Below are 17446 nucleotides of genomic sequence, written 5' to 3' on the forward strand. Positions count from 1 at the left end.
CAGTCCCACCTCGGTTGAGGTTCCAAGCGAACCGTACCATTACCAAAACGTGACGTCTAAAGTCTGCTGATCACTGATTGGCCGGAGAGAATCGTCAATACCTGCGTCACTGAATTTGCGACACGAGACATAACAGACCCGCTAGATTTAAATCAGCACAGCCAGCAAAGGATCGAACGCAACTGTTTTGAACGAGCGCACCCTTTTTAACAACCAAAAAATGGCTCTTTCGTTGTTTGTTGAGGAAGTACAGACGTTCCTCTCCTTGATACCAGAGGAGCAGATCCAGCGAGAGCTTGATGGGGCGACGCGGAATGAAAAAGTTGTTCAGGAGGAGTCGTGGCAGTATAGGCGGCGCAACTATAACAATATGCGAATAATCCCGCCACTCTAAAGCGGTACTAAACTACAGTGGAAACGCAAACCGTGCTGAGCCGAGTCGTACCACGCAGTGGAAAAGCGCCATTACATAAATGTGATACAATCACACTATTTGTCTGGTGTACATTACAATTTGAAGAAGATGTTGAAGAAGGTCAAATTATAATTTAGCCAATTAAAATGCAGGATTAAGAGTTTCTTAAAAAAGAGATTTTCAAATATGCAAACCGGGGCAAAGATTTCATTTACAAAACATACTCCAAACCTGCATGTTTTAGGGCAATATCAAAAATCAGACACAAATAGTGCTACATAGATTTTATCTAAAAATTGTTTTATCTTAAATTATTAAATTAAATTTCCTAAATTAAGAATTTAACTTAATTTTCAGTTCAAAGTTTATCAAATCCAACATGGCCATCTAACCCACAAAGAACATTCAAATGGTGTAAAACATTGCGTAGCAAAGGACATGAATTAAAGCTGCCATAATGGCACTTACACAACAAGGGTTCTCTTCCTGACTCTTTCTACACCTGTTAACAGGTGGAATGAAGATATTTGTCAGTTTCACCCCAACCTGTCTGACGGGTCCCGCCCAGAGAGCAGGTGTGTTACATATACAGTCAGTCCACAGTTAACTACTGGAGCAGTGCTGTAATCTCTGGTATTCAGGATAAAACGTGCGAGCCACAGCATTGCAGCTCAGTGCCAGTGAAACGTCACAATCTACTCCCTGTTACCTCCATTTAAGGCTTCAGATTAAAGGATGAGCCAGTGGAATTCAGAGGTATTTTCAAACATGGAAGCACCGTATCTTAGCAAAGGGTTTCTGTTTCAAAGGCATTTTGTAGAGAGCAGCTTCACGTACGAGATAAGATATGTGAACTATTACGCACAAGAGACAAAAGCAAGGACAGAAAAACAGAGATAATGTCAGAAGAGACCAGTTAGGCAAGATTCCTGACGTTCCAGAGCTTGTAGCGCAAACACAGGGCATGGAGACGCATAAACATTCACCGGAACATTCTAGAGCTCTGTTGTGTAGTGTTAAGTAAACAGGTGTCATGTGAAGTTTCTGGCACTGGATTTTTTTCTCAGCCATTTCTCATTTATTTGCTTTAAGAAGCCAGACTCCTTCCTGATCCTCCTTAGAATCAGGTGTTGACTCAAAGGAACTAACAAACTCCACAACGGTTTTCTTAGAATAGGACACGCACAGCAAAACGTGAAGAGGAAAAGATGAGACACACAGAAAGGTAGGAAGTAAAGGACTCAGGAAATGATACTGAGGAAGTGACACTGGTCAGGGCTAAACAGCAGAAAGGGCTCATCATGTTGTCTCTGCCTGGACTTAAAACTTTCCCAGCATCTGTGTTTCACAAGCGCTGCAGTATCTGAGCCAGCAAACAGTATTAAATTGAATGCAGCTCATGCCAAACATTCTTCCCCACCTCAGCTCTTGAACTTTACTCAGGGTTTTTTTTCAGCAAAGTGCCAACAAATTAACTAAAAATACCAGATACTAAAATTAAAGGGGACATCAAAAGCAAAATTCACTTTTTCATGGTGTTTGCATATAAAATGTGTCTTAGCAGTGTTTTACACAACCATCCTGTAATGATAAAAATCCATTCACTCCTTTTATTAATCGCCAAGAAACAGTCTCAATTAACAAGCCTTTTTGATTTTCTGAGCAGTATGATGTCATACTGATCAGGCCCTGCCCACAACCGCAGGCGGACTGTCCCGTATTAGCATATTTACGCACTCAGCCAGTTGTACGCTGTATGCCATTTTTTCCGCACCCGAGCAGCTGTGTCTCATACAACAATGTCTCGTAAACAATGCAGGCATTTTGTAGTTGGATGTAAAAATTTACATAAGAGTCTCCCGAATTCAGAGCCACTGAAGACACAGTGGATTAGTTTTGTTTTTGATAGTAGTGTGCCACCGAACACAAAATAAAACAGAAGTGAGGGGTGGGGTGAGCAGTAGCTCATTATTAGCAGTAGTATATTTTCATGGGCAGTAGCTCATTATCATTTAAAGAGACATGCACCGAAATAGGTCGCTGTGAACAGAGCTGGTTTTGACAAGGTAAAAGGGGTGTTGTTTTACATGACCATTAAGGAATTTTAACCAAAGTATTTTGCAGACATTTCATGAAGACCTTAAAGAATCATACCAACTTGTGGAAAATGGGCATCCAATGTCCCCTTTAATTAAAGCTCTTTAAATATCTAAAAGCCTCTACATTTTTGCACATCAATTCAGACCTATTTTAAGCTAGGCCTAAATATCAGCATTTACTGCCCTTATTTGTGAGTTTCAGAACAGTATTACAATAGATTAGCAATAAATTCAATCACCTGATTGAAAGCATACATTAAAGGATTTTGGATATTTTAATAAAAAAATCTTAAATATTGTGCCTTTAATGAATACACGAATTACAAACATTTAAAAAACAAAATAATTATAGAATTATTGTATAAATAATAGCAATAAAAAATATTGCCATAATTTATCAATTGAGGCAGTATTTAAGGGACAGAAAATTAGAGGGAGACAAAGAATAGGATTTGGATAGAATGCAGGCTGGACTCAAACCAGAATTTCCCATATAAGCACCAAAGCTCAACATGACCAGGCTTATTATAGTTATAACTATATAAGTAAAAATAACAACATTAAAATATGTGTTACTTGAATTACAATAAACTTAAAGAAATTTATATAATTTTAACTAATTTTCATTTAGTTTCAATTTATGTACTAAAATAACTAAAACTAACTAAAATTACATACATATATTAAAAAAAGAATGAACATGACAAAAAAAACACAGCAACTTTACTAAAACTATGCAAACCAAAAAAAATATAACAAATTCAAGATAATAATAAAAATAAAAAATGTAATAGTTTCTCAATGATACCAACCAGAATGTATGTGATAACTGCCAGGCCACAGTTACAAGAATGAAATCTGAACATAATGCAGGTTGGACTCAAACTCAGGTTGGACTCAAATTTTCCATATGAGCGCCAAGGCCCAATTTTAACTACTCAGCCACTTCTCCAACAGAGGCCTTTCTGAATGTATTGAACAGACCCGGTGATGCGTCAACCCACGTGTTTACTTAATGAAAAGGGGGATGTCAGTGAACAAGAGGGAAAGGAAGGCTAAAGATAGAGGAAAATAAAGTAGTAAAAAGGAAGCTATGCGATGGGGACAGAGAAAATGAAGGGCTGAAATGAAAGAGTAAAGGAGAGATGCTGCAGTCTGCACTTTTCAAATGAGGACCATGCACTCCACAGAGAGACCTAATTGCAATACCTGGCAACAGCACTTATTCAATTAGGTAATGTAGGAAAGAGTCTGTGTGTGTATATGCAGCGCAGCCCACCAAATGTAACATGAGATGAATTCAAGGTAAACGTCACCAAACTAAACATGCTGAGAGAGGTTAAAATATAAGCAGCAGAGAGCCTTCATAAGACGAAAGGGATAGTTGAATATTCATGTAATTCCAAAACCATTTCCTTATAGTGACATACAATATAGTTCATAATAATCACCTTGAGCTCCAAAATGGACAGAAAGAGCTTTATAAAAATCCAAACAACTATACATTTCAAGTCTTCTGAAGTCATACAATAGCTGTCTGTGAAGAAAAGTACAAAATTTACAAACCGAATTCAATCGGATTTGTGAACTAGATTAACCCGTTCATAGAATGTAGCTATGAATGATTCATTTAGAACCCATTTCTCTACATTCGAGAAAACTCACTGAGCCAGTGATTAATGAAAATGTCAAATTCAAAACACACACACACACGCATTTCGAAAGTCAACCTATTTTGGGAATGACCTCTAAAAAAATTTGCAAAATGTGAGAGAAAAAAAACCTCCCTAATCCCAGTGACTCCCAAGAATCACAATTTGTCTCCTAAGAAGAAAAAAACTTCAAAGTCTGAACTATTTTTTCCACCACAAAAAAGCGACAGATGGAGAGAATTGGTTCGTCATGCCTCTTCCTCTCAAAGGTGCTGAAGACAACTTTCTTTTCCTTCTCTCTGAAATGAAGGAGAAGAGGTCTAAAGCATGCTACTACAGAGGAAAAAACCTTGGTAAATGAAAAACAGACAGAAAGAAATACCGCAAGGCAACTTTAGACCTTTAGCCTAGCATAAATTATTTCCGCCACAGAGAGCAAGAGAGGTGCAGATTGAAAAAAAATGGCTACCAGACTCCAGGAATGGCCTCCTTTAAAGCTGTTGGTGCAATTACAGGCCATGCCAGTAAATCAGTGCCATATAGCTTAATTTAAACTGACTCTGCTATATTAAAGGGTTAAGAATAGCATCAAACACTAAATGCGCCACCCTCGTAAATCAATCTTAAAATAATCTTACCTATTAGTTTGAATAAAATAAAATAAAATAAACCAGATCATGTAACCTATGATTGTTTAATTTAAAAAATAAATAAATAAATGTATAGTAAAAAAGGACTGCATTGTGACTTATTTCATCACCAGAGTGAGAAAACGGTAAAACTGGGTGGTACTGAGTGTCAAAATTGGTAGCAATATTTAAAAGAAATAATCTTTCTATAAAATAATCTAATTTATTAAAATAATCTAAAGTTTGCATCTATCAAAGTTAAAATAAAAAATAATAATAAACGTATGGTTGTTTAAATAAATAAATAAAAATAAATAAATACATGTGCAGTAAAAACCACTGCATTGTGATTTATCCCATCACAGTTATACAGAAATATCAACTCCAAGACTTAAAACAAAATTCAAATAAAATTAACACATACAAGATAGGTCAAATTGGTTCAATAAGCATGTAAATAGATGGCATTGAAGAGAAAAAAACAACCCTGCTGACTTACTGCAGGCAGAATATGATGGATCTCAGCAGACAATGTGTGCGTGTGTGTGTGTGTGCATGTTTATGTGGTTTATGAGAACACAAATTTGTATAATAACATGGGTATGACATAGGTATTACATCAAGAAGGTGATTTATGAGGACATTTTCAGTGTCCCCGTAATTCAAAAGGCTTATAAATAATTCAGAATGAGTTCTTTTGAAAATCTAAAAATGCAGAAAGTTTCCTGTGAGGGGTAGGTTTAGGGGTAGGGTTGGTGTAGGGCAATAGAAAATACGGTTTGTACAGTATAAAAACCATTACGCCTATGGAGAGTCCCCATAAACCATAAAAACAAACCTGTGTGTGTGTGTGTGTATGTGTGAGCTTTTGACCATCAACTGGGACGGCACTGTGCTCACACAGTCACATAAACACCACAGCACCATGACTTGGGTAACCATGGCGAGAAAGACAGCCAGAGACACAACAGAAAAGCATGTGAAGACTAATTAATGAAAATGAACAGTGAAAGAAAGCAATTAAAAAGGTGTTGATGAGAAGAATGACTCTCTCAAACACACAGCAATATAAGACACACAAAAAAACCCCGCACAGAATCCAACATTAGTACAAGATCACACACGTCCCTCATTTCATAGACAACAAAGATGGGAAACAATGACAGCAGATGTCGCGTATACAGTGGCCCTCACTGTCAGGATTAATCCTACTGTAAACATATGGCAGCCTCACCTCCACAGCTGCATACTGTCAAACGCACCCCCATCCCACCATAAACATGCTAACAAAAGGCATCGGGATGGTTTACGCATCAACACACTTCAGTCATTCCATTCAGCACCACAAGTGTTTCGAATCACGCCGGTTATTTTGCAGATGGAGCTTTTAATCAAACTGAAGATTTGATTTGTTTAGAAAGCAAGAACAGCGCATTCGTATGTGAGAAATGAATTAAAACCAGAATAACTGACAAGCAGCAAACGAAGAGATCACAGTGCTGGATTTCTTTGATTTAATAACTGAAATGTGCAATGTGCAGAAAAAGTTATTTCTATCGGAGGCGGAATGTTCCGGGAGGGTTTATTGTGGGAGAGATTCTGACTTCCTTCTGTAAATACTAACACATGGTTATTAAATTGAATTGCTTGATTCGTTTTCCCTTCCGAAAGTGGGGTGCATCCTTCCACGGGTGGGTGTACATGTGTTTGGGTGGGTGTTTAAGTTCCTCCTGCTGAAACATTAGTCTGTCTCTGTCTGAACCAAATTCCTTTTCAAGCAAGGCCCGTGCCAAAATATTTAGACAGCAATGCTTATTTGTATTATTTAAATCCTATTTAGAAAAATATTAAATTAGCTTTAATTTATTTTTATTTTTTTTAATTTTAGTGAATATTTCATTTAAGTTTAATATTTCATTTTCACTTTATTTTAATAATTTTTTGTAATTTTAGTACTTCAACTTAAAATAATTTCTGTTACACAGAAAAATACTGCTGAAAATTGTATTTAATAATGCTGAAATTAATAGTAAATTTTACAATTAATTACAAAGAAACATTTGAAGATTTTTGAAGTATGTTTAAAAAGAAAGTGTCCTTTTAAAAAAATAGTATTAAATACTAATTTGCACTTTTTAAAATTAAAAGTTTTTCATAAAATGTATATATATATACATTTTTACTTTAGCTTTATTTTTATTACCAATGCCATTTTAATAGTTTTAGCTGTATTTAACAATAACAACACAGACACAGCAGTTCTTAAATTTGCAGTTCTTAATTCAATTTAATCAGCACTGATTGTACAAAGCGAAAGTAGGATTTTGAAATCCATAAGACAAGATTCTAAGGCACCCCAAGAAGAAATGTTAATAATTTTGGGACTGTCTACAAAAATCAGAGTGCAAAACCTAATGCAGACATGTAGGCTGCATGAATTTACATTTTAAATCTCTGGAATAATGCATTTTGGAATGAAAAGTACTTGAAAAGAGCAGGAGCATGGTGATTAGCTCATGCATGGCTTTCTTAGATGAAAAGCACAAAAAAGAAGGCACCAAAGGAGGATGCATGGCCAGTTGCCGACCATATATCGGACACAGGGGTGGCAGTGTGTAGCCTTTCTGCTATTGTTGACAATAAAAGCCTGTCTAAATCCTCTTGAACTAGTGTGACCCCCTCCAAATTCTCTGCGAGACACCCCATACTCCTTTTCTTGCCGTTTCTCTTTCCGTAATAAGGCCATACGAGCAGAGGCAGAAAAAGAAAAGGCCTCTTCTTTAATGAGATCGGTGTATTCAGACCCTTGGGCTTCAGCTGAACAGAACTGTGCTGGAAAAACACATCGTGCTGGACACACAGCAACATCTCCAGAGACCCTGGGATGATGAAGCATAATCCAACCGAATATAACAGGGGTATTCAATTAGAGTTCGAAGAGGTCCAGTATGAACATTGCTTTCCCAGCATAATCCAGACAATCAAAACTAACAGTTTCCGTAGCCAATATGGCTTGAATGCTACAAAATGAAATTTGTACTGCAGTGCACTACAGGAACATTTACTGTAAATGTCAAGCAACAGTATTTTTCCCCAATAGTCCCAACAATAATCGTTTCTACAGAATTAAGAAATCATTCACTAAAACTCTCAGCCAGGCAAAGAAAATGTAGTGTTCGTATATGAACCACAAACTACTAATTGGAGTCCTCTATAATATAGGGAACCGCTAACTATTCTGAAAAAGGCCAGGATTATCCCGAGGTAAAGTTCAATTTAGTGCTTGTGTGAGAGACTCTGAAAACCATCGGGAAAAGAGGGCAACAACAGCAAAGCTGAGGATATGCATGGCTGATCAGAACATCTGATGCGCGCAAGTATATGTTTCTGCAACGTTTCTCCCTGCAGGAGGAACTATCAAATAGTTTTTTTCTGTGCTAACCTTAGTCTCTCTCCACAGATGTCACTTAGTATAATATTATCTAAAGGAGATATTCTCCAGGTTCTTTCCAAGTTTCATCAATGTCAAAGTTTGTGACCCAGAGCAAAGCTGGCTAAAAATTATTAAGCATCCTTTCTTCCTCAAAATTAGAAAACAACCATTCATTGAATCAGAATCAGAATCATTAAATTTGTCCGATTCTCATTCTTAACATCCAAGAGTTCCATGTGTCATAATGACCGCAATATAGGCCAGATTTCAGCTTTCAATCTCCCTAACATAAACTGACGAAACCCATGCACAACTTTTGAAACTGATTCACGGATTCACAACTGACAGATGCTGATTTATTCAGCCATCCAGCAGAAGCGCAATGTTCTAACAGCCATCACTCACCACAGGCTTGTTTGCCTTTCAAAGCATCTGCTGATTCAGAAATCACAAATCATTCACATCCTTTCAGTTCTTGTGTGACTGGTTGACAATCGACAGACAGACTGAGCCTAATAAATGACTTACTAATGGAAAACTGGACCAGAAACATTAAAAAGAAAAAAATCTAAATCTCTAAAATCTCTCAAAAGCACTAACCAAACTTGTAAGGCTTGCTGGACGCCTTGACTGTGAGGTTGTGAAATGTGGGGCAGCATCACTAACCGAAAAATGACAAAAGCAGTACGATTAGGATAGCAATGTCTATTTTACCAATAAAAAAAAGTGCTGCTCAGATTAAACAGGGGAAAAAACAGCAGAACATAGAAAGAAAGTTACTGGATACTAAAAGAATGAGAGAAAAGAGATATTAGATTTCACAGGCTTTTGCTTCAGTATTTATGTTTGAGTATGTGAGATCTTGAGCAAAACAAAGACAAAGGAGTTTTATCTAGAGCCACCCGAGCCTTCCCCAGAAACCTCTATTGAGACAGGTGAGCTGTTGACACATCACTGAACACACACCAGCCCTGAGTATCTGACATTCAGCTGAATGTTTGCTCATCTCTTTGACAACCTGGGCTTGAATGGAAGCAATCACTATAAATCTCCAACACTTACACACTCTGATAACAGGAAAGAAACTAGAAAAGCACATTTCCGCCTCGGAGTAAAAAAATTAAACGGTTAATGGTCCGATTAAAGTTTAAAAAAAGAAATAAAGCTGTAAAGGTGAGGTGCAAGGTCATATGTGACCCTGGACCACAAAACCAGTCTTAAGTCGCCGGGGGTATATTTGTAGCAATAGCCAAAAATACATTGTATGGGTCAAAATTATTGATTTTTATTTTATGCCAAAAATCATTAGGATATTAAGTTAAGATCATGTTCCATGAAGATATTTTGTAAATTTCCTACTGTAAATATAGCAAAACTTAAATTTTGATTAGTAATATGCATTGCTAAGAACTTCATTTGGAGAACTTTAAAGGCGATTTTCTCAATATTTAGATTTTTTTGCACCCTCAGATTCCAGATTTTCAAATAGTTGAATCTCCTGTCCTATCCAAACCATACATCAATGGAAAGCTTATTTATTCAGCTTTCAGGTGATGCATAAATCTCAATTTGACCATTATAACTGGTTTTGTGGTCCAGGGTCACAGATTTGAGGGGGAAAAAAACATTATAATTGTGAAATATAAAGTCACAATCACAAGAAATAAAGCTGCAATTATAAGAAGTAGTCACAATTGTGTGAAACAGTCAGAATTCAGTGAAATAATTTTTCTTTTTGTACTCTGATGTGGAAAATTTATAAGAAATGTATAAGACAGTATAGGTCAGCTTTTTATCACGTTTTGTGAGTCTGATAGCAGAGGGGCCACATCACGAGTATGTGTTCCCTTGAAATTATTCTATGATACTGACACAGCAACATCCAATTTGATCAGCGAATTACAAATTCTGTACGACATCCACCACAGGTCAATTGTGTCACGCCAGCAGCAGTAAGTCACAAGACTCCATTAGCCCAGTTGGACGGAAGCTCTCCCTGTGGATACACATACTGTAGCTTGAGGGGAAAAGTGCTTTTGCTCTGGAACAGTCATACTGTACAAACACTAGTGTAACCAATTCCCCTTACTTAACACTTATATTAATAAAAATGTCAATGTTTGAGTGAGCAGAAGGCCAAGGACCTGTTGATTTATATAAAGACCTCTATTACCCTTTGGTGATACCAACAACATTATCACAAACATTTGACTTTTCGAATGCGTTCTGTGTCAGGTTTAAGCTTACCAATGAAAGGTACAGCGTTCGGGGGTTTTAAGTATTTTTAACATTCAGTGATAACGGCATCCAGGTCAATGAACTTAACTGACCACATCACAAAAAGAAAAGCAAAACACTCAGTCATACATATTTGTGCTCCACATCATCATGCTTGGACTCAGGACCCTGGTATCTCTAGGTTGTGGTCGGTGAGTGACCACTTTCCTGAGATCAAATTATCATTCTTCAATAGAGGCACGATCTGAACTCTATCAGAACAGCTGGATCCCTCTCTAACTTCAGAAACCATCTAAAAGATACATCTCTTCAGTCAGCATTTGATTCACAACTTGCTTTAGCTGAATCTGTGGTTCTCAACCTTTTTGACTCAAAGGTCACCCATTGTCCAACACAAATACATGCTTGTTTTCATAACAGAAACTGGTAGCACTGGTATTAGATTAATAAACCATTATTTATTTTGTAACTCCAGAACTTTTTAGAACAGTGTGTTTAATAAAAACAGTATTTATTGAGGGAAATTAAGAGAAATATGCTTTCACTTTACATCTTGATTTGAGCCGTTTTATCATTTTAATTTAGATTATTTTATTTTATATAGGCCTATTAATTTATTAACAAATACTTAGGAGTCATTCTGCGACCCTCTGATTGATAACCACAATACTAAATAAAACCTAAAAGTCATTAAAAACCTCATAACCAACAGAACTGAACTTATATTAAAATATTAGTTATTTTTACAATAAAAAGTCCCATACACCTTAAAAGAATTATGTGCTCCATCCTAAAAAGTTACACCTGAGTGTACACAAATTTCTCTTGCATAGCCATAGGTGGATGCACAAACATGCGGTTGAGATCATTTGTTCATTCATTCACTGCTTTACTGGTCTTCCCTTTCTTGGAGCTCTGAAAGAATGGATTGCTTTCCTCATTGTTTTAAGTTGTCCTGACTCACCAACCGTGATAGGAAGCAAAGTGTGTTCCTCTCTTTCTCCTGAAGAACACAGATGTTTAAACTGAACTCAGGAAAAGGAAATAAACACTTCCACATGAAATCTACCCACTGAGGCCTCCACCTCTCCCGTCAACTAATTTACACCGCAGTAAATCTATCAGCCGGCCATATAAAAACCTACAATATGTATATATGAAATGGAATGGTGTTTGATATACAATGTGAAAAGCAGCAGGACTGAAATTTGACTATATGCAAACAAGAGAAAGTATAGGGCACAGCCTTGACAGCCTGATGTGATCCAGACACTAAATACCTTCATGGTAACCCCTGACCACTGGCTTAATGGCATTTCACAGTCCCTGTGCAAACCGAGGCTGTGGACATGCAAAATACACACATGCATTTTCTCCCCAGGCATAGCCTAATCCAGCCCGATGTCAAATCCCACACAGAAGCTCCCAGACAGAGAGATGTAGAGCAGTGTGTCATTCTACCCCTTTCAAAAAGCAGCTCAGAGTGGGAAACTGATCTAGGATCAGCATTTGTTTAGCGTAATCTGATACAGGATAAATTGTCCTACTGTGAAATGCATCATGATAACAAGTCAACACCCAGTATGGACAAGATGTAGATGAGTTTGTTTGTTCATCAGAATAGCATTACATCACTTGTTCACCAATGGATCCTCTGCAGTGAATGGGTGCCGTCAGTATAAGAGTCCAAACAGCTGCTAAAAACATCACAATAATCCACAAGGCTTTAATCCGTCACTTCTGGCCAAAATATGAATCTAATAATGCTTCCTCCAGTAAATAAGTCCATCCTCAATTGCCCTCTCACATCAAAACCAACCGACATATTTCTTTAAAATGTTAAAATGACTGTTTCACAACTGTGCTTGATGTGTGCACATTTCTCTTCTAATTCAGACAAGACGAATGTTCACTGGAGAAAACAAATTTATGAAGAAAAGAGAGAAAAAAATTATGGATAGAGGGCTCGTCAAAAACGTCTTGATTAATTTGTTTACTACAAACACAGCTTTCCACTTTGCAATACATTAATTGATGGACTGGAGTCATGTGGGTTACCTGAGGATTACTGTAATGTTTTAATCAGCTGTTTGAACTTTCATTCTGACGGCACCCATTCAATGCAGAGGATCCGTTAGAGAGTAAGTGATGTACTGTAACACTACGCATGATGAATTTGGTGAAAAAAAGGGAAAAGGTCAAATATTTTAATTCAGAAGTTTTAAAAATGCTCTTCATAGAAGACATATTCATGTCATTGTATGCACGAATTGAATTGAGTAAATTAATAAATTAAACAATTATAAATAATGAGTACCATGTCATTGACCCATGAATTTTCCTCACTTTAAGACTTCCAAAACTGCTATCCCATGAAACTTTCAGCTCTAAGTGCCACAACTCTGACATCACCAATAACACTGTTTTCTCAGCTGAAGAGTAAGAGGCTTATTCCATCAATCAATACAACAGCGTTGAAAGGTATTCCTATTACATATTACCTCCAGAGAGAGCTGCCAGGGCACAGAATGTTAGTAAGGTCACCACAGGACTGACAGTCTTAATGTAAAAATCAATGAAGATTAATGAGTGAATTTGTTGTGCGCTGTATTAACTGTGCCGAAGGTTATGGACGAGCTGTGTGCTCATTATTAGACAACGTATATAATAATGGCCCACACAAATGAAAAAGGCCATATGACTAGTGTGAAGACCCACAGGTGCTTGTATGAACAAGAGCATACAGAGTCTTCAACTATGAGAAATGCATTTCAAGCTCAGCTTAATGCCTTTCATATCAATAATTCATCCTACAAGTCTAAAGCATGGGGAGTTTGAGATCATCAGCTTGTTCAAGAAAAAAAGAAGACTTTGTTCACAAACTCAGAAAAACAGATGGCATTTGTTGCCTAAAACATTTTCATAATTAAGGCTGGTTACAACAAAAAGTTCCCAGACAGCTTGATAGATTATAAACGTTGAACCTCAACACCAGAATGTATATGAAGAGTGTATGAGAGCGACAGAGAGCTGGAGCTGGGCCCAGTAGTGCTCTGGGAATGCAGTCCGAGTTGATTGGCTGGTTTCCTGATATTGTCTGAAGTCATTTGGTGAAATAGGCAGAAGCATACAGAGCGGAGAGAGCAGCATAACTCAAACCATGTGATGAGGCAGAGCCCTGTGGGGAGTCACCACAGCGTCAGCACAATGGACAGTCTGTAGTGCCTTTACCTGGGAATTACAGCTCACTCACCAAATCCTCATAAAGGAATAAAGTGAAATAAATGACGAATGCACTTAGAAACGCGACGAATGGTATCACATGTGATTTTATTTAGTGAGTCATGCTTTAAACTTATCAAAGAGCATCTACAAAGGGTCTTCAGCATATCTGACCTTCCTTGAAATGGATTTTGTCAAGTTGCACTTATTTCAACTTGACTTAATTTAAAATGTTAAAATGACTGTTTCACAACTGTGCTTGATGTGTGCACATTTCTCTTCTAATTCAGACAAGACGAATGTTCACTGGAGAAAACAAATTTATGAAGAAAAGAGAGAAAAAAATTATGGATAGAGGGCTCGTCAAAAACGTCTTGATTAATTTGTTTACTACAAACACAGCTTTCCACTTTGCAATACATTAATTGATGGACTGGAGTCATGTGGGTTACCTGAGGATTACTGTAATGTTTTAATCAGCTGTTTGAACTTTCATTCTGACGGCACCCATTCAATGCAGAGGATCCGTTAGAGAGTAAGTGATGTACTGTAACACTACGCATGATGAATTTGGTGAAAAAAAGGGAAAAGGTCAAATATTTTAATTCAGAAGTTTTAAAAATGCTCTTCATAGAAGACATATTCATGTCATTGTATGCACGAATTGAATTGAGTAAATTAATAAATTAAACAATTATAAATAATGAGTACCATGTCATTGACCCATGAATTTTCCTCACTTTAAGACTTCCAAAACTGCTATCCCATGAAACTTTCAGCTCTAAGTGCCACAACTCTGACATCACCAATAACACTGTTTTCTCAGCTGAAGAGTAAGAGGCTTATTCCATCAATCAATACAACAGCGTTGAAAGGTATTCCTATTACATATTACCTCCAGAGAGAGCTGCCAGGGCACAGAATGTTAGTAAGGTCACCACAGGACTGACAGTCTTAATGTAAAAATCAATGAAGATTAATGAGTGAATTTGTTGTGCGCTGTATTAACTGTGCCGAAGGTTATGGACGAGCTGTGTGCTCATTATTAGACAACGTATATAATAATGGCCCACACAAATGAAAAAGGCCATATGACTAGTGTGAAGACCCACAGGTGCTTGTATGAACAAGAGCATACAGAGTCTTCAACTATGAGAAATGCATTTCAAGCTCAGCTTAATGCCTTTCATATCAATAATTCATCCTACAAGTCTAAAGCATGGGGAGTTTGAGATCATCAGCTTGTTCAAGAAAAAAAGAAGACTTTGTTCACAAACTCAGAAAAACAGATGGCATTTGTTGCCTAAAACATTTTCATAATTAAGGCTGGTTACAACAAAAAGTTCCCAGACAGCTTGATAGATTATAAACGTTGAACCTCAACACCAGAATGTATATGAAGAGTGTATGAGAGCGACAGAGAGCTGGAGCTGGGCCCAGTAGTGCTCTGGGAATGCAGTCCGAGTTGATTGGCTGGTTTCCTGATATTGTCTGAAGTCATTTGGTGAAATAGGCAGAAGCATACAGAGCGGAGAGAGCAGCATAACTCAAACCATGTGATGAGGCAGAGCCCTGTGGGGAGTCACCACAGCGTCAGCACAATGGACAGTCTGTAGTGCCTTTACCTGGGAATTACAGCTCACTCACCAAATCCTCATAAAGGAATAAAGTGAAATAAATGACGAATGCACTTAGAAACGCGACGAATGGTATCACATGTGATTTTATTTAGTGAGTCATGCTTTAAACTTATCAAAGAGCATCTACAAAGGGTCTTCAGCATATCTGACCTTCCTTGAAATGGATTTTGTCAAGTTGCACTTATTTCAACTTGACTTAACCTGGGGCAAGTAAGTTTCACAATGCTTAAGAACAGAGATTCATTCACTCATAACTGAGAAATGCATAACATGACATCCAAAACAAAGATGAAAATTAATTTGCAAAAATGCATTAATGTAATGACAAACATAAAAAAGTACTGCTGCTCGGGCTCTTTTTTTCAGGGACGCACAACCCATGTCCTGTGAGCTGACCCATGAAAACTTTGTCTTGTCTGTGAAATTTAACAACAACCATGCAACTACAACAAATAGCTAAATATTATGTGTTTACGTATGCATGTATGTATAGTAAGTATATATATATATACACACAGTGGGTACGGAAAGTATTCAGACGCCCTTAAATTTTTCACTCTGTTATATTGCAGCCATTTGCTAAAATCATTTAAGTTAATTTTTTTTCCTCATTAATGTACACAGCACCCCATATTGACAGAAAAACACAGAATTGTTGATATATATATATATATATATATATATATATATATATATATATACACACACACACACACACATACACAACAAATAAATAAATGTTGGCTATTATTTTTGCAGTCTAATGATTTTAAGGAAAGCATTTATAATTAAAACAATAAATAAAAAAATCAGTATATCAGTTATCAGACACTTAAAAATCACTAGGCCAACTGTATGGGTTCAATTAATTGTTTCATTAATTTAAAAAAAAACAAATAATAGGCCTATCTCTACTTGTCCAAGTCACCCAAATTATGCAATATTTTCAGGCATAGCTGTTAGGTGGGGAAACAATTCCTTAAAGCTTTGTTTAGAGGAAATACATCACACGGAAAAAAGAAAAGTGAGATTAGAGCACTCTTCTTACCTTGCCTCACAGTTTTCAACCTAATAGGTCCCTTGCAGTTCTTGATCACTGTCAGCACATCATACAGCGGCAATCCAGAGACAGAGAGCGTCTCCACTTCCAGCAGTAATTCCCCCTCGGACACTTTCCCATGTCTGTACTGTACGGCATTCCCGTTAACGGGTCCGATATAGGCGAACTCGCCGTTCTCCGCTCCGCCGAGCAGCTGCACGTTCAGCTCGCCGCGGGCGTCCTTACAGATCGTGCACTCGTTAACTTTGGTGGTCCAGTGGTTCTTTTTCTGTACCACTTTGGACATGATGAATCAATCAAATCCGTCCAGAAACAGGTGGTTCCGCTGACAGACAAGAAAACGCAATAGTTTCATAGAATGAAATATCCCACGCACACGCGGTAAAGTTTCTTTTCCGTCTCCTCGGTCATGAATGCAGCTTCTTCGCAGCCCAAAAAAGAACGAAAAACAAACTCAAGCCATTGTCCGGCTGTTCACCGAAAGCAATTCCCACTCCGACCGCTTCTCTAATTAGCCTGTATTGTTTTCCTCATCTTCTTAACATGTTTGCCTTTAATCCTCTTGGTTGCGCTCATCTGCTTGTGTTTTAATTTCATAAACCTCTTTAACTACACTTCTTTAAGTCTTAAGCTGTTTCCATAATAATTTGTTTTTTTTCTAAAACACTTCTAAGTAGAATTCCTAAACTGTCGGTGAACGTTTCCTCCTGGTTCACGGCTCCTTTAAACAGGTACAGCGTTGACTTCTGTTTTGATACATTTCATCCTGTTCTGCCTGCTCTCAGCTAGGGATGGAGCGAATGGAACGTGTGCGCATGCGCACTGTTTCCCTTCGGACTCTTGAAGGGAATCCTCATTGCGTCCGTCACCAGGTCCTAAAGTCCGTCATTTAGCCTAGAGAATAATAATATTTACAAACCTAAGCTGATCTTCATTAAACGCCTCTCGCGTTATATATCTCCCAAATGCTGCAATAAATAAATGCAAACATAGACATGTATCAATAATCGCGCCTAGACTTTATAAGTGGCTACAATCAGCATGTAAAACTAGTTGAT

At 37.4% G+C, this 17446-nt stretch overlaps 1 protein-coding gene across 1 annotated transcript in view; it reads right to left on the bottom strand.

The window, feature by feature from the left end:
• The window catches only part of LOC107590181 (membrane-associated guanylate kinase, WW and PDZ domain-containing protein 1-like), a 138851-nt gene extending 121682 nt beyond the window's left edge, over positions 1-17169 (bottom strand). Inside the window, exon 1 of the mRNA XM_016278806.1 lies at positions 16377-17169. Within this exon, the coding sequence (XP_016134292.1) occupies positions 16377-16674 (298 nt within the window). The 5' untranslated portion in view covers positions 16675-17169. The remainder of the gene's footprint in view (positions 1-16376) is intronic.
• Positions 17170-17446: the final 277 nt, after the last annotated feature.

The sequence above is a fragment of the Sinocyclocheilus grahami genome, unplaced genomic scaffold (assembly GCF_001515645.1).
Source record: "Sinocyclocheilus grahami isolate Dianchi unplaced genomic scaffold, SAMN03320097.WGS_v1.1 scaffold125.1, whole genome shotgun sequence".
Lineage (NCBI taxonomy): Eukaryota > Metazoa > Chordata > Actinopteri > Cypriniformes > Cyprinidae > Sinocyclocheilus > Sinocyclocheilus grahami.